At 38.0% G+C, this 21,080-nt stretch overlaps 1 protein-coding gene across 1 annotated transcript in view; it reads right to left on the bottom strand.

Annotated features, from left to right (window-relative positions):
- AHCTF1 (AT-hook containing transcription factor 1) overlaps window positions 1–21,080 on the bottom strand; it is a 78,535-nt gene that overhangs the window by 40,794 nt on the left and 16,661 nt on the right. Inside the window, exons 4-10 of the mRNA XM_026649641.2 lie at window positions 13,884–14,064; window positions 12,709–12,916; window positions 8,093–8,209; window positions 6,492–6,576; window positions 4,020–4,170; window positions 730–862; window positions 456–637 (exon numbers count right to left, since the gene is read on the bottom strand). Coding sequence (XP_026505426.1) covers window positions 456–637; window positions 730–862; window positions 4,020–4,170; window positions 6,492–6,576; window positions 8,093–8,209; window positions 12,709–12,916; window positions 13,884–14,064 — 1,057 coding nt within the window. The remainder of the gene's footprint in view (window positions 1–455; window positions 638–729; window positions 863–4,019; window positions 4,171–6,491; window positions 6,577–8,092; window positions 8,210–12,708; window positions 12,917–13,883; window positions 14,065–21,080) is intronic.

Raw genomic sequence — 21,080 nt, 5'->3', positions numbered from 1 at the left:
TTGAGGATATGGTACAGCAATACAAAGTAAACAGCTTCTATTAAAAATGGGGTTAATACTGGGAGTGGATTAAAAAGCTAAATAAATACTTATTTGGCTCATTAGTTCACTTACAAATTTATTTTGCAACATTCACACATCTGTGTAGAAATTTTACTTAGGCTGTACACTATATAGAACAGCTCTAGCACAGTACACAAAGTAAACCTATTTAATTTCTGTAACAATCATTTCTTCACAGGCTATATTACAAATGCATTAGATATCAAAATTTGGCAATCTATGTCTAAAATACTTTCCAATATTAAAGAACTATTCTGAAAGTAAAATATAAGTGTTTCTAATTGTTTAAAGTCACAAACAGGAAACAAAACAAAACATATGACATAAATGACATAACCTCAATTCTCTTATTAAGCTTGCTCTCCTAAAGTCAGCTAAGCTGCAATACATACCAAAAGTGTAGGTGCTTGGATTAAAAAACTGCTCAGGGGGCGGATATGAAGGAGGAACTCCACGACTTAAGCTTCGCTCATGTACCAGAATATCCAAGATGTGGTGTGGAGAAGTCATACTCACTACAGCATCCAGCGACCATAATGCAAAATAGGGGCAATTATGAAGAAATTCCCCTGGTCTTAGAGAAAGTAAATACACACAAGTAAGAAGTCAATTGATCATTTATAACCATTTTGAAAGCTACGTAAAATACACACAATAAAGTCTCACCTCAAAGAATCTGGCATTTGAGCATGATACCAGCGATTTATGTCAAATATGCCCAAATAAGTAGATGGTTTGCCCTGGCCGTATGTATTCACTTGCCAGCTGAAGACTGACACACTTGTATCAGGAGATATTACTGTAAGAAGGATGGCATTTCTTTAAAATAAATCAGCAGATATTGCTACACAGTAACGAATTTTAGTTCAACTTGTCATACTACTTGTTTAACACTATTGTTGGGGTAGAAAAACAACACTCAATATTTTGGCAGAATGCTTTACTGACTTAAAGATATGAAATGTTAACTCCTTCAGAAGCTATAACCCAGATTCATTTTGTTCATATATCAGATTTAATAAAATACCTATTGTTGGGACCAGGCTAATCTGAATTTCCCATATTTCCAGTTATTTTATCAAAATATGTAGCTACGTGTTAAAAAAATATAAGTTAACACCTTTAAGAAGTACCATCAATATGAAATTAAGATGAATGTCAGATTAGTGGTTTGCATTATTCATTTATTGATCATTGTGTAATTGCCTCATTTACATGCTTCTAGAATAGCCACTTTTCAACCAGATAGATTCAAAATACAAATGTCACAAGAATATCATGTAACATAACTGGAACAAATACCTTAATTTAAAAAACACAACATATGTTGCCTAATACTATAGTAGCTTCCAATAAGGGTTGTTGTTGTTTTTGATGGGGCAGAAAGGGAGTTTCCTCTAAATGTGAGCAAAGGAGAATCTTAATGCCCTGTGCTCTTGGTGTGTGAAATATGGGGAACAAAGTAACTATACAAATCTAATATATGAATATTTTTACCCTTATTAGGTTCTTCTACATACATCATTTCCAGTCTGGGGTCCCCATCCCATTTCCTACAAGTGTTCTTCTGTGAGCCTCTGTTCTATCTTCTGTTTTGTTAATTGCTCAAATAATCTTTGAAGTCATTGATTCTTTAAGTTTAAAAAACAACTGAATCAGTTTACCTCAACACAGCTTTTGCTCTTTCAGCGTGTGCTCTCTGATCAGCAGTAGCAGAAAGTCTTGACAGAAAATCTTAAGTGCAAAGAAGCGGTCTTCCTCTTCCCTTACCTCACTATTCATTACTGTTCTATTTTAGATCAATGGCTCAAATAACTACGGGCTTGCCTACACTTAGAACGCTGCAGCGCTTCAGTGTAGACACTACTTACGCCGACAGGAAGGATTCTCCTGTCAGCATAGGTAATCCACCTCCCTAGAGGCAGTAGCTAGGTTAACAGAAGAATTCTTCCATCGACCTAGCACAGTCTATATGGGGACTCAGGCCAGCTAAACTACACCGCTCAGGGGTGTGGATTTTTCACACTCCTGAGTGACTTACGCCAACCTAATTTTCTAGTGTAGATTAAACCTAAAGGCAGGTCTACACTACAGCCGGGATCAACGCTCTGAAATTGATTCACTGGCAGTCGATTTAGCGGGTCAAGTGAAGACCTGCCAAATCGACAGCAGATCGCTCTCCAGTCGACCTCTGTACTCTACCCCCGACGAGAAGAATTTCTCCGGTCGACCCCTTGCAGTGTAAACCCCACGGTAACGCAACCTAAGGTATGTCGACTGCAGCTACATTATTCACTTAGCTGGAGTTGCGTAGCGTAGGTCGACTTACCGTGGTAGTGTAGACACAGCCTAAGTAAAACTGTAATAAAGAGTTCACTATCTACCTGAAAGGGAAAAGAGAATTGCAAACTATAACTTGGACTGATATCATGTGGGAACTTTTTCAGAACGCAGTTTGTGCCTATCTGTCATATAAGTGAGTCTCAGACTACTGCTTCAAAGTGAAATAAATGCAAGGGGATTAGGAGAGAGGCCGTTTAAAGGAACACTTAATATCAAAAGTTTTATAAATAATTATAGGTGGAGCTGGCAGCGCTTCATTAGTTAAAATTGCCTAACATTTTCCATTGTAAGACCCTGTTTTCAGCTGCTCATAACTGCCAAAATTTAACCATAAAAGCTAACGTTTTTTATGCCAAGGGTCTGCCCTGGGCTGATTTGTTTGTTTAAGGATTTCAACAACAAAAAATGGTTCTGCCATTTCGGAAAACAAGGTAAGGGAACAATTATGTTTCACCAATGTTAAATTTGTACAGATATTCCACTGAGAAAGTCTAGAGGCTCCATGCTTTAGAACAGAGAAGCATAGACTTGCCCCAGGTTAACAATGGGGGGCGGAGGGGGAGAAGGAGATTTTGTCTTTTACAAATCCTGGACCCCATCTTTCCATAAAGAAAAATCACGTTAATTTTTAAAATAAAATTATGTTACATTTATCCCTCAAAAAGTTGTACACACTTAGATTTATCCGGGTGGGGGGTTGGAAAGCATTCAAAGTCAAATACTTTCCCCCATGAGTATGGGTGTTTAAAGTTCATCTTACTTCCTAGAAAAAAAATATCACCCAACTAAAGTGCTTATTCTTTTTAATCCAAAGAGAGCTATTTTCATTGTGTTTGCACAAACTACAGAGATTAAATAGAAGGGGGGGGGAGGAGAGGACTCCTTTCTCCGCATACACTGAAGTTCTCCTTCACAGATGCCCCTTTCGGCTCATCAGCACTGCAAGTAGCTGACCACTTTCGGGTTTCAGTATATAGTTAAACAGATAATCTGGAGTTTAAACAGCTCAATCTAATTTGGCTATTTAAATACAAAAACTTGAAAGCAGCCCAGTTGTCTACATAGAACGGATATGCACAATAGCCTACAGGAGAAATTAGCGAGTAGTATGAACTCCACGTTTTGGGCAGCCTTTGCAGCGAATGCCTGCTGTATTTACTAACTATAGAAATAGCTGTATCATCTTTTCCTCCACACAAGAGTAGGACAGCATTAAAAAGGCCTAGCCAGAATACAGCTTTGGACAATCTGTATCCAAAATATTATTATACTTTTAACTTACCTTTAAGTTAAAAAGAAGGCTGAACACCAAAAAGCCTACACCTCAGAGATATAGATTTTTTTCCAATTTAATCATGTACCTTACATATCAGGTTTCCCTGTTCCACTGTCATTTTCCATATTAATTGCAACTCAAACACCTCACTTTTAGTCTTTAAATATGTTTATTCTATACAGCTATTTAAGTAAACTTTTAGGGTTGTGGGTACAGAACTATTTCAGAATGATGCTCACATGCTAGAACAGATATTTTTAGAATCCAACTCCACTGTTTTCTTCAAAAGCATTATGTTACAATTCAACTTGAAAATTTTTTGGACCTAGCAACAAACCTTCATTCATGCCATCCTCTCTGTCAACATGGCTGCGAAATTTTTCTATAGTCTGACAACTGAGTAGTTTGGTATTGCTAGTCTGCCCTCTTAATGAAAAGACTCCACCTGTGAGGTCTAGACTGTACCTTTCTTCACAGTACTCCAAACCCTGAAAGACAAATAAAAATTATTTGAAATGAATGTGTATGATATTACACTTAAATATGGAAGAGACTGCATCTCTTATGAGTCAACCAAAGGAATCCCAAATTACATATTTTTTAGAATATATTTTGGCATGTTACAGAAATTAAGTGCAATAAAGTATTCAATAACCCTAGAACTGAGGAACTAATTTTGGTAATCAAAACTAAGTTGATACAAAAATACTAATAATGTCCATCATTTTCAGGAAAATCAGGAAAATTTTCCTACTATTATGCAGTTTTACAAGGACTTGGCTGTAGCTATATGACGAATAGTTAAGAATCAAGTTTTCCCTTTTTTTTCCCCCTTCTTCTTTAAAAGCCCTACAATAATAAGCTTAAAAAGCTAAATATACATTTCTATAGTCATCCTAATCTACTCACATTTTAAAGTTTTTTTGTTGTTTTTTTTACCTAAGACAAAATACAAGTCCACACATTCCTCCATATCACACTATCTCATCCAAACAAGCTTTATGTAATGTGAAAAGAAAAATGAACATTTCACATGCACACACTTAGCAACTCTGGAAATTCATGTATAGTTATACCAGTCAGACTTTATCAAAAGATACATCTGAAATCAAGCAGTGCTGGGGTACACAAAGTTTGTGTGTCAAAGCATTGGTACAGGGCAAATGAGGGTATTGGAAGCCATGAGGTGGGAATGCTTTTGATGTGTAAAAATATGTACATGTTTGCTTGGGAGGGTGGGGAGGAGGAGACCACACACAGGGCAAAACAGAAAATAAGATCTTTTAGCCAGAGACCTAGTACAACAGCATAAAGTGAAGCAGAAACACAGAAAATTGAAGCTGAAGGGAGAAAAAAAAATAATTTTGAGGCGCTTCCCCATATCCTCCTGCCAAAGCACTCATGGCAATGTAAAATAAAAAACATGACTAAATTACAATGAAAAGCCCTTTTAAAAAAAAATCAAAACCTACGGTAAAACAGAACACATTCTGTTAATCCAGAGCAGTGTATCAACTTTGCCTTCACTATGACTGTGCATGTAAACTAAGATAAAGCAATGGCATCCATATTTAGAAAAAAAGTTTAATCACTTTATAATATTTATACCTTGTCCTCATACTATCAATTTTTGCTTTTCAAAATTGAAAGACATCTTCTTTCAGTACCTAAACATTTATATAGTCAACACTCACATGAGTTACAGTGAGAAAGGAGCTTTTCTTGCTGTAAGGGAAGCACATGACAGGAGGAAACCGAAAACACTGGGAGATTTAAGCCTATGAAAGTAGCTATGTTTCAAACCAATAACTCAGTATAGCACTACAAAAATATCCAAATTTCATATTGCAAAAAGTTAATGTAAATTATATGCATCCACACTGCTTCCAAAATATTTGGAAAGAATGGTATCAAAACAGAAGTGGAGTGGGTAAAGAGGGAGGAATTGCTACATCAGTTTACTGTCGTTTGCGTCAAACTTTCCAGAAGCAGTTTTTTCAAACCTCAATAGTGCACAGTACAAAGTGATTTTTGTTAAGATTTATGTGGTATAAGTATGACAGATTCATTGCCTGTAATAATTTATGAATACTGTATCTTGATCAGGTCATTGTGTTGCTTATTGTATACGTATAGTGTGTTAATTCACTAGCAGAGTTGTCAAGAAATAGAGGTGGGTCCTGATATTCACATCTCCTGGCAAACACTTCAAGAGAGTAGAGACAATGCAGATATATTCACTCAGACAGCTGCTGAGCAGCCCAACCAGTTTAATGAGGTCCAAGAGACACAGGACAGAACAAAGACCTTTGGCTAGATTTAAAAAGGGAGTCCCTGAAGGTCAGGGAGACTGAGGTACAGACTGTCACCCATACCCCAGAGGCAAGAGGTTCTGGGATTATATTGATCTTCCTAAGCCTTTAGGGAAGAAACAAACCATCTAGAAACATGGCTGTTTAAAAGACAAACCAAAAAACCCCTCTTCTCTTATGCTTTGATTTAAGAAAGCTGCCTGGGTTACAATATATAGACCACTGGTCCCACCTCCCAAAGGGAAGTAACCCAGGTACCAAGTCTCGTGGAAGGTAAACACAGTTGATACAGTGTTACTGCAGCCTAGTACTCCCATCTAAAAGTGGGAGAACCCAACCCAGGAAGGTAAGGCATGAGACCCAAGGCCTGAAATTAGTGCATTCAGAAAGACATGAGGAGGGTATCCCTAGCCCCAACCATGACAGTGAATATTACTGTTTCCAATTTTTGATTAATACACAGTGTTAGTTGTATTTCATAGACATACATACTTTACCTCATACATGATTTGTCCTGATGCCAAGCGTTTTCTGTCACCAAAGGCTAACTGTAGCAGATGCAAACTCACAACATCTCCTTCACTAGAAAGAAATTACAAGTTTGAGTATAATTTCAGCACCTTTGCAATCCATCTGAAATATCTGATAAATAGCTATTGCCAAAGCAAAGCAGAACCATATTGTATTGTACATTTAAAAGGATGATGTTTCTGTTATAAACTGGAAAACAACCCACTTTCCAATCAATTATAATTTGTCATATTTGGACAACTGTAGCAGAAGAGGAAATAAATTTGAAGATTTTTTCATTTGGCACTCGGTATTTAACTGACTGAATTCCGGAACTCTGCTTTTTAGCTTAACTCCAGGGACTTCAGATTAATGTTAACCACAAAATTTTCCAGAGCTTTAACATTTATCTATAAAAACACTACCGGCATCAGTTCTTTACAATGAAATGTTAATGCAGGAACCTTTACCCAAAGAGCCTTAAATTTAAACTTACAATCTAAACTGCATACTCTGATTGTATTATTGTGTCATGTTATGAAACTAATGAAGAACCAAAGTTCTGAGTTTGAGAAAGAATGATTAAAAGGATAGTTACTTCTGTTTTGCCTACTTTCTGAAAACCTGAATTAAAGTTTTTATATAAAAGCATTCCCCAGGCTCTTGGGAAACAACCAAAATAGCTCTAAGACAGCCATTTGAATAAATGCAATAAAAACCTGCTCTAAAAGCCACAACTCAAATGGAGAGGGTATTACACAGGAAGAAAAAAAAAGAGCATATACATACATATACACACACACACACACACACACATACTGGTGCTCAGATATAAGACGATGGGCACCTTATTAATGTCAAAGATAGAAATAAGGGGGTCATGAAATACTTTTAATAACGAATAGTCTTCCAAGACAAGTGACAGTAGCTTATCACTTGGGACATTTAAAACCAGACAAAACACCAGAAAATTGCTCTAGGAACAAGGCATTTCTAGGTGTTCATCACAGTAGTACTCAGTAGGTCCTGTCCCTCTGTACTTGCAGGAGTTCTATGAAAGCTACCTAAAAGTCAAGTATAAAGCTTTTTGTAAAATACAAAAAGTAAAGTCTTTTGCATGGCTGCAACTTTCAGTGGCATTTCACCAGTGCTATAATGGTTTAAGTTCTATTTATGAGAGCAATTAAGATTCACAATACCATTTTGTAGGAAGAAGGCAACAGATTGAAGTTACACTTCAAAGCCTCACTACTTCTCAGCTATTATAGAGGTGGCAGTTGTGGTTCCATTGTCAAGATTAAACTGAGTGCACTTACATTTTCCAAGTGATCAAAAACAATTTTTTTGAAAAATGCCAGAGCAGATTCAAAGAGATTAAGATTACAAGATTGAAATGATTCATAGCTACAACACTACATATTGGCCCTTCAATTGGAAACAAAAATGCAATATTAAGGGATCAATTCTCCAATTAGTAGCCCAGGTAAAGATTTACATTTATAACAAGTTGAGTTGCACATGTATACCCACTCAAAGTCAGTTAGTTGGACAACAGATCATTTAGTTTTCTAAATCAGTCTTCACTGACCTTTCTTGTGTAGACTGAACTGCCCATAAGTAACAGCAATTGCGGGGATCATTTTCAGGTTCTTGAAAAGTAACAGCATAGACAGGTATCCTCCCTCCTTCTAGCTGAAAGTGGTATCTAGAACAAAGTGTGTGTGGGGGGGAATTAATCGGGTGATTAGATGTCTGACATTTATCATTCCAAGTGTTCCAATCAGCACTTCAAAAGTCACACCATTTTCTCATGCCAGAAATACTTACAATTATTTAAAATTTTTAATTTTAGAGAACATTTTTAACAATTTCAGAAGGATTTAACAAAGCTAGGCAATCGAGCAACATGACTGCAAATAAACTTCAATGTAAATAAGTACAATATTATGAACATCTGGACTACTCACACCTATTGATGTATTCTATGTTTTTTCCTGGGTGACTGTAGTTAAACGAGCAGTCAGCATGAATAGTTGGGGGGGGGGGGAGGGGAGATCTGCTCAAACCACAAATGATGGCCAAAAGAGCACACAAGTAGTTGGGTTACTTTTAGGACTTTTACCTGTTTATCTTTTGACCAGACCAGAAATTTTCCAAAAATGCCATGTAATTTGTTTAATCCAGCTATGTAAAATAAACTTTATCTTTCCTCAGACTCATTTGAATTGGAAAGACCTTCCAATGAGTCTTCTAATCCAGTGGTTCTCAACCTTTCCAGACTACCGTACCCCTTTCAAGAGTCTGATTTCAGTCCCAGGCAGCAGGGCTTCAGCCCAAACCCTACCGCCTGGGGCTGAAGCATGTAATTTAGCTTTGTGGGGCCCCCTGTGGTGTGGGGCTCAAGGCAATTTCCCTGCTTGCCACCCCGTAATGCCGGCCCTGCACTTGCAACCCCCCTAAACCTATCCCACAATCCCAGGTTGAGAAACACTGATATAGCATATAAAGCAGTCTAAACAAGTCATTATCTATATGAAATTTTAATTTGTACTGACTTCATTAGTGCTTTTTATGTAGCCTGTTGTAAAACTAGGCAAATATCTAGATGAGTTGACGTACCCCTGGAAGACCTCTGCATACCCCCTGGTTGAGAACCACTATTCTAATCTATCCCCTGCATTGTTGTAGGATCAATGCTTTTTCTCTCCTTTGACACTTCTAGTAGAAATGTCCAGCTTTGAACATCTCGAACAATGGAGTAGCTTGTTCTATTTAACTGAAGTTTTACCTAAAACCATCTCCATGCATCTGAAGTGGGTTTTTTACCCACAAAAGCTTATGCCCAAATAAATCTATTAGTCTTTAAGGTGCCACCGACTCCTCATTGTTTTTGTGGATACAGACTAACACAGCTACTCCTCTGATACTCAGTACCTAAAACCATTTCTTTCTTCCTTCTTTCCTTGGTGATTAACAGAAGTGGTTTGAGATAATTTATAACATCTCCTTTGCACATCTGACAAGGTAGAACTCAAACTAATTCTCTGAGCATTTTATTATAGGCCAGATTTTCAAAATTTTATCATTTTTGCCAATCTCCTCTGAATTGTCTTTTTTCAAAATGTGGTACCTAAAACTTAGCACATTGGTTGTACAAGAAAGAAGGTTCTGGGGCTTAGGGTAAGTAGAGTGAGTAGGTCAAAAAGACAAATGTATTTAAACCCCTTAGTCTAGAAACAGGTAATTAATTCTACTTGGCACTGATATGATTTCAGCTGGAAACACTTACCAATATTGCACCCTTGTATATGTACACATTCAACAATTTCTGGTGAGCCATTACATGTTTGCTTAAATTAATCCCATTTTGATTTAAGTTCATTTTCCAATCTAATATTGTATTTTAATCCTAGCCTCTAGAATATTTGCTGTCTCCTTCCCCACGTTTCTATTGCCCACAAGTTTGATTGGCACACTCCTTGTTCTATTCTCCAAGATCTTAGCAAACATGTGGGATTCATTTTTATCAAGACAATATTATTCTTTTAAAGACAAAACACTTACTTATCCATCTAATTAACACTGGAAAGCATAAATGTTATACATTATTTAAGCATTTTACAAGCCAAAAGTTAAGATGTAACCCACATTCCTATAGAAAGAGAACATAATGTAGAACCACATCTACACACCCAGAACCTGTGGCCCACTATATAAGCATCCAGTTTTCACTGATACATCCCTTTAACCACATCAGTAGTAGATGAGAGACTGAAGCAGTGATGGAACAAGAGTGACCAGTCCCAAGGTGGAACAGTCTCCAATCTCAGTCACGACTGGAATGTGGGAAAGGATTTTTTCAGGCACAAATGAGCTGTTAGATGTTTCAATTAGGGCTGTCGATTAATCACAGTTAACTCATGGGATTAACTCAAAAAAATTAATCACGATTAATCATAGTTTTAATCACACTGTTAAACCATAGAATACCAATTTAAATGTATTAAATATTTTCAAATATAATGATTTCAATTACACAGAATACAAAGTGTACAGTGCTCACTTTATATTATTTTCTATTACAAATATTTGTACTGTAAAAATGAGAAACAAAAGAAATAGTATTTTTCAACTCACCTCATACAAATGCTGTAGTGCAATCTCTACTGTGAATGTGCAATTTACAAATGTAGATTTTTGTTACATAACTGCACTCAAAAACAAAACAATGTAGAACTTTAGACCCTACAAGTCCACTCAATCCTACTTCTTGTTCAGCGAATCGCTAAGACAAACAAGTTTGTTTAGATTTACATGAGATAACTGCTGCCCACTTCCTATTTATAATGTCACCTGAAAGCAAGGTATTTACGTGCCAAATATGCTAAACATTCGTATGCCCCTTCATGCTTCGGCCACCATTCCAGAGGACATGCTTCCATGCTGATGACACTCATTAAAAAAATCGCATTAGTTAAATTTGTGAGTTAATTCCTTGGTGGGAGAATTGTATGTCTCCTGCTCTGTTTTATCTGCATTTTGCCATATATTTCATGTTAAAAGCAGTCTCTGATGATGACCCAGCATAGGTTGTTCGTTTTAAGAACACTTTCATATTTTACAAAACGCAAAGGTACCAATACGAGATTTCTAAAGATAGCTACAGCACTCGACCCAAGGCTTAAGAATCTGAAGTGCCTTCCAAAATCTGAGATGATGAGGTGTAGAGCATGCTTTCAAAAAAGTCTTTAAATTGCAACACTCTGATGCAGAAACTACAGAACCCGAACCACCAAAAAAAGTCAACCTTCTGCTGGTGGCAACTGACTCAAATGATGAAAATGAACATACGTCGCTCCGCACTGCTTTGGATGGTTATCAAGCAGAACCCATCATCAGCATGGACACATGTCCTCTGGAATGGTGCCTGAAGCATGAACGGGCACACTTCAGGTGACATAAACAAGAAGCGGGCAGCATTGCAAATGTAAACAAACTTGTTTCTCTGAATGATTGGCTGAACAAGAAGTAGGACTGAGTGGACTTGTAGGCTCTAAAGTTTTACATTGTTTTGTTTTTGAGTGCAGTTATTTTTTGTACATAATTCTATATTTGTAAGTTCAACTTTAATGATAAAGAGATTGCACTATAGTACTTGTATTAAGTGAACTGAAAAATACTATTTCTTTTGTTTTTTACAGTACAAATATTTGTAATCAAAAATATAAATTGAGCACTTTACACTTTGTATTCTGTGTTGTAACTGAAATCAATATATTTGAAAACGTAGAAAACATCCAAAAATATTTAAATAAATGGTATTCTATTATTGTTTAACAATGCTATTAATTATTTTAAAATTACTTGACAGCCCTAATTTCAATCTGTTCCACTGGTCTCATCTAAGATTTTAAGTAGTCACAGAGATATTGCTAACAGTTATGTAATTAATATACTTTAACTTTGTAAAGAAGTACACCTAGCTGTGACAAAGTTTTGGAAAAATCATTACAGTAAAATCAATGTCTCTTCTAAATTTCCATTATTCACTAAACACTACTAAAGATTGAACTACTTTTCCTTAATTTTACACAAAGCAGTTCTCTCATATTCTAGTTCAGGGGTAGGCAACCTGCGGCACGCGAGCTGATTTTCAGTGGCACTCACACTGCCCAGGTCCCGGTCACCGGTCCGGGGGGCTCTGCATTTTAATTTAATTTTAAATGAAGCTTCTTAAACATTTTAAAAACCTTATTTACTTTACATACAATAGTTTAGTTATATATTATAGACTTATGGAAAGAGACCTTCTAAAAACGTTAAAATGTACGACTGGCACGCGAAACCTTAAATTAGAGTGAATAAATGAAGACTTGGCCCACCACTTCAGAAAGGTTGCCGACCCCTGTTCTAGTCATTAACCTACTTTAATGAAACATATCTACAAGCCTTGTAACCAAGATTCTTTATTTTGTAGATGAAGCAGTTAAAGGGACTAGTTAAGAGAAAGGGGGGGAAAAAATCAGTTAAAACCACTAAAAAGATTAATCTAGAACTGGCTTCTAAAGGTTTCAATACTGTATTCAAGAATTTCAACACTCAGCATTCGATCAAAGTTACTTTTCTATTTAACCTAAATTAGTTAAGTGAAATAACTGAGTTCCCCGCCTCCAGATATTGACACACATATAAAGGCATACTTACTCCTTCTTCAAGGTTTTCATATTCCACAGTGAAAGATAGCCATCTGAGAATCCCACAACCAGCTGATTGCTCCTGCTTATGTAGCATAAGGTTGTTACAGCTGCTCCCGATGGACTTAGTAACTGGAAACAGAGATGTCGCCCCTCTCTGGTAACAGCTTCTCTTATTTGTGGGATTTCAGCAGGGATCCCAGTGATCACTTCTAGGTCTACACACACACACACAAGATCATGCAACATAAGAGATTACATTCTTCAGCTTTTTCAGGATAGATGTTAAGAGCGTAGCATTATGCTATATATTACCTAATACCCTATTCCCTGTCGGATGTGCACTGTATGCAATGTTTTCAATTAGTATTTATAATTCAAGTTCATTTTAAGAACATAGGAATTATCAAATTAGATTAGACCAGTAGTCCATCTAGACCAGTATTCTGTCCCAGATACTCTGAAGTACAAAAATCCGCATAATAGACAATTATGAAATAGATTGGCTCACAGGGTAAGTTTCTTTCTAGACCCTGTCAGTCAGTGGTTTACTTATGCCCTCAAGCATGAAGTTTATTTATATCCTTTAAGCCCATATTCAAAAGCGACCCCCCACTATGAAGCCACTGACTAAGATATCTCCATAATAATGGAACGTTGGATGCAATTGAGATATTCCAAATGCTGGTTTGCTTATTTTTTAAATTAGGGTTTTTTAAAATGTTCCTCTCCTTTCCTTCACATGCCCATGCAGAGTCATTTTCATTTAAACCAAGTGTTTTAAAAAATGGTTACCTAAAATTACGTACAAGATCATATTTAGGCATTTAAGACTCCTTCTTTCATTGAAGTCAAAGGCAAACTTCCACCAACTTCAGTGGTGTAGGATCAGGCTATGCATAAGGATTTAAGAACCTAATTTTACGCTTTTTAAAAAAAAGTTTTGGCCTTAAGAACCAGGAGATTAGAACATCTTTCAAAGAAAGAATTAGCACATCAGCTAAGAATTCATGGTGTCAAGTAGTCTTCATTTTCAGCAGTCTTAAACCAAACAGATCTTAAAGACACAGGATGCTTATGTTTTATCAGATATGAAAAACGGAGTGCACAGTCCTCATTTAGGAAACTTGAGTTTTCTTACTTCTCGACCAGAAAATCTGTTTAAATTTAAAAACGCTAATTTACCTGATGCCTCTATTTCATTCTGACTACATGACAAATCATCCAAACAAAGGTCAATCAGCAGGATATGACCAACATCTGTAACCACAGCTGCCACACCAAAAAGCCATCGCAGACTCTGGTGCAAATGCTGAGTGCTGACACGGGCTCCACCATGATTAATTATGGGTTCAATAGCAGTTACCTACAAGAAAACTGCATGTTAATTTTTAAGCAATTTGACAAACTATAAATAAAGTTTTGCAATGTAGTACAGGGCAGAAGTTGGCATATTAGGAATACAATTCTGTATTTACATTCTTATTCATAAACTTCAAAAGCAAAGTATTTCCTCAGATTATTAAAAAAAATGTACAGCCCTGAGCAGGAGAAAGAAGGGAGTTCATTATATCCTCTAATTTTTTTTAGAGGAATGTCCTAAGATACTGAACTACAATTCTTTCTATTAAATAAAATACTCTTTAAATGGTGCTCTCTAATACTGCAGCTCTCCAGTTTCAGTTACCTGTCTGAAAACAATATTTTAAGGCAAATATCCATTAAAAAAAAAAAAAAAAAAAAAAGCTTTATATTAAAAACTCAAATTGCAAGCTGATTCTTCCTCTGCTCATATGATGAAAAACATTACCAATGTGAAGGACAGTGCCTTTCCTGTGAAATATAAATTGTACTTGCTATGTAAATCTCATGAAGTTTTAGGTGTTCTGTAAATTATGCTATGTAGTAACTAACCTGCCTAGAAAGAGGGGCCATTTTCACGGTAATTAAACATTCTCACTGAAGGCAATTATCTGGATAAGACTATGCAAACCACATACATACATATATAAATATATACATATACACACATACATATATAGGTTGCATTTGATTAGATTAACCAAAAAAAAAAAAAAAGTCTGAGGAAGTTAGAAATAAGGTCTTTTTAAATGCACATCCCCATGTACTTTTGGGAATACTGACAGAGGAAATCAATCCTAAAACAATATTGTGAGAGACCACCATCTGTCTTACATGCAAAGCTTGCCTTGGCTGAACAGGAAGAAATGAAATGAATTACTGGGTAATGAAAGCATTTTCTCTAGTTAACTTAAGATTAAAAATGTGACTCTGGATGTGCTAAAGTGCATCCCAGGAAAATACTCAACACTACAGTAGAAGTTTTAATGTGTGCAGCTTTCTGCACTAAAACTGTACCACAGCATAGCAACATATGCTATCCTTTGATTCTCTTATGAATTAGAAGCTGAGCATAGCACACAACAGAAATAATGGAATGTTTTGTGTCATAGGGGGATGGTTATATATAGCACCCTACCAAATTCACAGGGCAGGGGGTTCTACCATGCGCCAGGCTAGTCCTGGCCCGGGCTGGGAAGGGACAGGACTTCCTGTTCCCCTGCAAGGGCCGCTCCCGGAGCCAGGTCAGACCCACCTCCGGGAAACTCCCCCAGATGCAGGAAGCTCCACTGCTACTACCTGGGAGCCCAGTTCTGAATGCAGCACAGAAGCAAGGGTGGCTGTCAGCCGCCCGACCTGGGTGGGGGTCTGCGGCCCCAGCTATCAGCCCCCCCAACTCAAGTCGGGGACTGACAGTAAAACCATGGTATATGGTAACCCACCCCCATACCCTGCAACCCTCACTTCTGCGCTGCTGTTGGTACGGCTTTAGAGCTGGGCGCCTGGCCAGCAGCCGCTACGCTCTCTGGCTGCCCAGCTCTGAAGGCACCACCCCTGCTAGCAGCAGGGCAGAAGTAAAGGTGGCAATCCCACAACCCCCCTACAATAGTCTTGCGACACTCCCCCCATCCCATGACCCACTTTTGGGTCAGGACCCCCATAGTTACAACACCCTGAAATTTCACATGTAAACATATGAAACCATGAAATTGACTATTTTAAAAATCCCATGACTGTGAAATTGACCAAAATGGACCGTGAGTTTGGTAAGGCCCTAGTTATGTAAGAAGAACAGGACAAAAAGTCCCTTGCCTCACGTGTTAGCCAGAGGGGAGAAAAAAATAGATCTGGAAGCTACACGGTATATATGCACTGGAGTTGGAGGAGTAATTTCTAGCTTGGGTAGACATACATGCACTAGCTTTGACAGTGCACTAAAATCAGCAGCATGTGTGGCAGTATAGGCTAGCCGCCCTCAGTACTTACATGGGGTCACAGATGGGATCATACTTGAGACAGCTAGGCTGTCCCACCACGGCAGCAACCCCGCTATTTTTAGCATGTTAGCTCAATCAAAGCTAGTATACAAAATTACACCTCCAGCTCCACTGCAGACATACCCTCACAGTCAGGGTTTAGTGTGGTTACACAGCCATGGAATCCAGCTTTCATGTCACAGCAATTCTTACCTTAGCAGTATCTATAGCAATTTCAATTGCCATCTTTGGCTCCAAATTTCTATAACTCAAGCTTCCTGTTTCCCACACTAGTCAAAGGATTATCAACAAATTTTTAAAATGGATTAAAAACCTTGCTGAATTAGTCCTGGTGGCAGCAATAAGAAGAGAAGCACTGCAGTAGGATGCTTGCTGAACTCCCTTTCTACAAATGCTGCTTCTGTTTTGTTTTTTTTTTTCTTTATGTAGCTTTTTTCTTTAGCATCTGGCTGCAAATAAAAGTCTTTTGTTGCTTTAACATATAATCTTCCTAGCACTTTCCTGATTTCGACTTTACTTTTCCCTGCAGGAGCCTCTGAAACAGTGTATTTTTTCCCACACTGTGCTACAGCCTGGATTTTTGTGTTTCCCTATGCCATTGCCAACTCATATTCCAGAAATGAGCTGACAAAGGGAACTTTCCCCGGCTCACTGAATCTGAATGTTATTCTTCTGCTACCATGTAAATCAGAAAAGTATGTGAAAATGTTTTTTGATACTTTCTCAAAGCGACCATTTAAAGGTGCTAAACCTGTGTGTCATTGATGTGGTCCATTTTTAGAGTCCATTAAAAACACTTTTGAAGCAGAATATTTTTAGTCACACCTTTGTTTGTTTATTTTGCTAATTTGTTTTTAATTCACTCCTTGGGAATGATTACTTCTTTTAATATGAAAAACACTCTTATGTTAAAGCTAAGTTAGGTGTTAACAGTTTGACACCTTGGCCCAGAGATCCCAAATTAGTGTAACTGGCATAATTTAATTGACTTCTAAAGAGGTATGACAATTTTTATCAGCTGAGAATCTAGCCCATAATTTCAAGAGTTCATTAATGCCTTAAAAAAGGGGGGGTGGGGTGGACAGAAGAAATGAATTACAGAAAATGAAAGCTAAACATTTGTTCGAAGTTTTATTAAAAACAATAGCAAGCATTAAATCATGTTAAATGTGTTGAACACAAAACTTATCCACACAGGGCGACAAAGCCAAGAGAACAGCTTAAATATTTTAGTAATGAAGTTTACAGCAAATTAGTGAAAGACTGAACACACATAAAATAATTAGTTCTTTGTCTACACTGAATTTTATTTGCTTCTCTACGTTCCTAGTCACAGCTCAGGGCATTTCAATCCAATTCAGTGACTGCTTCTAATTCCTGATTAAACTAACCTGAGTCTAATGGAAAGACAGGTAAAAAGCAAAATGAAAGCCACTGGTCAAACACGTTTGTAAAAATGTATACTATTTATTCAAATCTTCCTTGGGCATATATGAAATGTATACCACATAATGTAAGTCTGTATAGAACACAAGGTTATCAATAGTAAAAAAAAAATTCAGATAAACTCTTGTCTTCTCTCTAAAGTTTCCAAGCCTTTACCACCCAACAGCCAGCCTCTCCGATAAATACCTTCATGCTTTCTCCACACAATTTTTAATGCATGGGAAAAACTCCGTAACATAATCCACATTCAGTATTTAATTCTCTTTAAAAATCCCTCCTGAAGACTCACCTCTGCCATGATACCTACAAAAAACTACTTGCTGATCATGGCTAGGAAAAGTGATGACCTGTGACCATCCCTCTTACCTTGCCTTCCTTTCCCTACTTCCTTTGTCCTATTAACTTCCCATTGCTTACCCAACCTGAATCTTAATTAATCTTTTTTGAAAAGCCCAATAAAACATGTAACAAAACTATGCTAATTCTTCACCTCATTAATTGCTTATATGTTATGTACCATCCTCTACCCTTCATTGTTTGTCTTGTAGACTAAGCCCTTCAGGGCAGAGAAGAAAGTCTCCTGTTGGTCCAGCACCTAGCACAATGGGACCCTAATTCGACCTTTGAGTGCTACTATAATGTAAGTGCTTACTACTACAGATGACACCCAAGAGTTTAAAAACCCCCACAAAAGATAAGACTCAAACTGCTCAGAAAAGGGAGGCAGTGAAAGAAGTCATTGTGAAGGCAACTCAAATTGTTGCAGACACTAAGGTGATTAAAGTGCAAAGAATCCTTCATGCTCCTAGCAATCTGATTTGGACATTGTCTACATTCAGAAAATTTGCATAGTTATTAACTACATTGATTTAATAACAGTTTTCAATGGTGAAAAGAATTGATGGTAGCTACACCAGTGAAAGCTTTCTGAATGTAGACAAAACCATAGTGAGAGGGGTACCCATGAACCAGACGTGCCAGTTCAAGGGAGAAGGAACTGTCACTTAAATGCTTAGAAAGATCTCTATACTTCCCACAACAACAAAACAGGTTTATATAACTAGGGCAACATCCTCCCGGGGGGGGGGAGGGGAGTCGATTTAAGATACGCAAATTCAGCTACGCAAATAGCGTAGCTGAATTCGACATATCGGAGCCGACTTACCCCGCTGTGAGGACGGCGGCAAATTGACCTCCGCAGCTCCCCCGTCGACGGCGCTTACTCCTACCTCCGCTGGTGGAGTACAAGCGTCGATTCGGGGATCGATTGTTGCATCCCGACGAGACGCGATAATTCGATCCCCAAGAGATCGATTTCTACCCGCCGATTCAGGCAGGTAGTGTAGACGTAGCCTAATTTAATTAATAGGTTCTTTGTCTGCATTACTAAAGTTTCACCTACACAACATCGTTGTGGAAATTACAGGAATTAATCACAGAGAAAAGCAGTATTAGGTCAGTATAATATTTTTAGCTGACAAAACTATTTAGCAGGTGGAACCAAGGAGAGGTGACCAGCCAACTCTCTGCAGACCACTAAATGTTCTCTGAACCACAGCTTGAGAACCTCTGGTTTAACAAGGGGCAATATCACCTACTTTCTATTCTTCATTCTGTGGGAGAGGTAGCATTGGGGCTGAGGCCAGTAATGAGTTAACAGAGGGAAGGATAGGTTTTGGAGAAAAGGTGGACATCCGATTCTCCTTCAGTCCCTCTATTCCAAGTTAGAATGTGCCATCATAGAAAGTTACAACACTTTCAACTGGGATCGTTGTTCCATCTCAGTAAGCAATAGCTACAACTTTCTATTGGCTAGTTTCCTTAAGAGAAGGGTGACTGAAGGTCATGAGCCCAGTAGAGCAACTCCAGACAGTTAAACCAGTTAAGAAAGTAGGGTCCCAAGTCCAAGATGCTTCTTTTTAGATATTATCTAATTTGGGGTACTAATCATATATGCAGGAAACAGACTTGCAAGGAAGTTGCGCTTCCCACTAGATGCAAGCTCACCTGTGGACATGAAGATAACTGGTTTGCTAATGCCCCCTGCCTTATTCCAAAACACAAGAGAAAGTTCACAAGTCTAAGCGCACAGTCTCCGGTTAGCTAGTTTGAGATTCTAGGGGAGTGGTTGTAATTTATTTACAACACAATCAATTTCTAGGATTTGGAATTTTATTAAAGAGGTTGTCATTTTACTCTAAGAGCTATTAAGAATGTGTGGGGGAAGGGGGCCTAAAGTATACAGGATTTGGTTGTTTTTAGGTTTATATGGGCAACTGGCTCTTCACATCTTTCATCCCCTTCTACTCACAAAAATGTAGGATTGGAAGGGACCTCGAGAGGTCATCTACTCCAGCCCCCTGTTTTGAGAGACCTAGCAGACCAAGTAGACTTACACCGTCCTTAACAGATGTTTGGCTAACTTGTTCTTAAAAATCTTGACTGACGGGGATTCCACAGTCTTCCTTGGAAGCCTATTCCAGATTTTAATTATTCTTATAGTTAGAACAATTTTCCTAATATCTAATCTAAATCTCCCTTGCTGCAGATTAAGTCCATTACTTCTTGTCCTACTTTTGGTGGACACGGAGGACAGTAATCAATTGTTCTCTTTATAACAGTCCTCAACATATATGAAGATTTAATTCCCTCCCAGTCTTCTTTTCTCAAGACTAAACATGCCCAATGTTTTTAACCTTTCCTCATAGCTCTGGTGTCCTAATCCTTTTATCATTTTTGCTACTTTCTTCTGGATCCTCCAGTTAATCCATGTCTTTCCTAAACTGTAGCACCCAAAACTGGACACAACACTCCCGTTGAGGCCTCACCAGTGTCGAGCAGAGAAAGACAATTAGATATGACACTCCTGTTTTCACACCCCAGAATGATATTAGCCTTTTTCACAACTGAGTCACACAGCTGGCTCATACCCAATTTATGATCCACTATAACCCCCAGATACTTTTCTGCAGTACTACTCCCTAGACAGTTATTCCCCATTTTGCATTTGATTTTTCTTTCCTGACTGTAGTACTTTGCACTTGTCTTCACTGAATTTCATCTAGTTGATTTCAGACCAACTGCCCAATTTATCAAGATCATTTTTAACTCTAGTCCTGTCCTTCAAAGTGCTAGCAACCCCTACCAGCTTGGAGTCACTTTGAATAATGCAACAGCTAAGAAACCTGTAGTATCTTGTTCTGTAGTACAAGTGAAATATATATATATATTTTTTTACTTTCAGCATTAGTTAAGAGACAGCTGGTACCTTCCAACCCAAGTTTTGATATCAAGACTAAGTCCACTATGTATTGTAAGTTGATATTTTTGCAGCCATCAATATAAAAGCTTCCTCGAAACAGAATTCTATGGCATACAACAGAATAGAACAGGGGTCAGCAACGTTCGGCACGCGGCTCACCAAGGTAAGCACCCTGGCGGGCCGGGGCAGTTTTATTTACCTGCTGACGCGGCAGGTTCGGCCGATCGCGGCCCGCACTGGCCGCGGTTCGCTGTCCCGGGCCAATGGGGGCGGCGGGAAGCGGCGCGGGCAAGCGATGTGCTGGCCACGGCTTCT

This window comes from Terrapene carolina, unplaced genomic scaffold, assembly GCF_002925995.2.
Source record: "Terrapene carolina triunguis isolate 2854851 unplaced genomic scaffold, T_m_triunguis-2.0 Scaffold85, whole genome shotgun sequence".
Classification (NCBI taxonomy): Eukaryota; Metazoa; Chordata; order Testudines; family Emydidae; genus Terrapene; species Terrapene triunguis.
The sequence above is the reverse complement of the archived record's forward strand: the minus strand, read 5'-3'. Positions and strand labels throughout refer to the sequence as shown.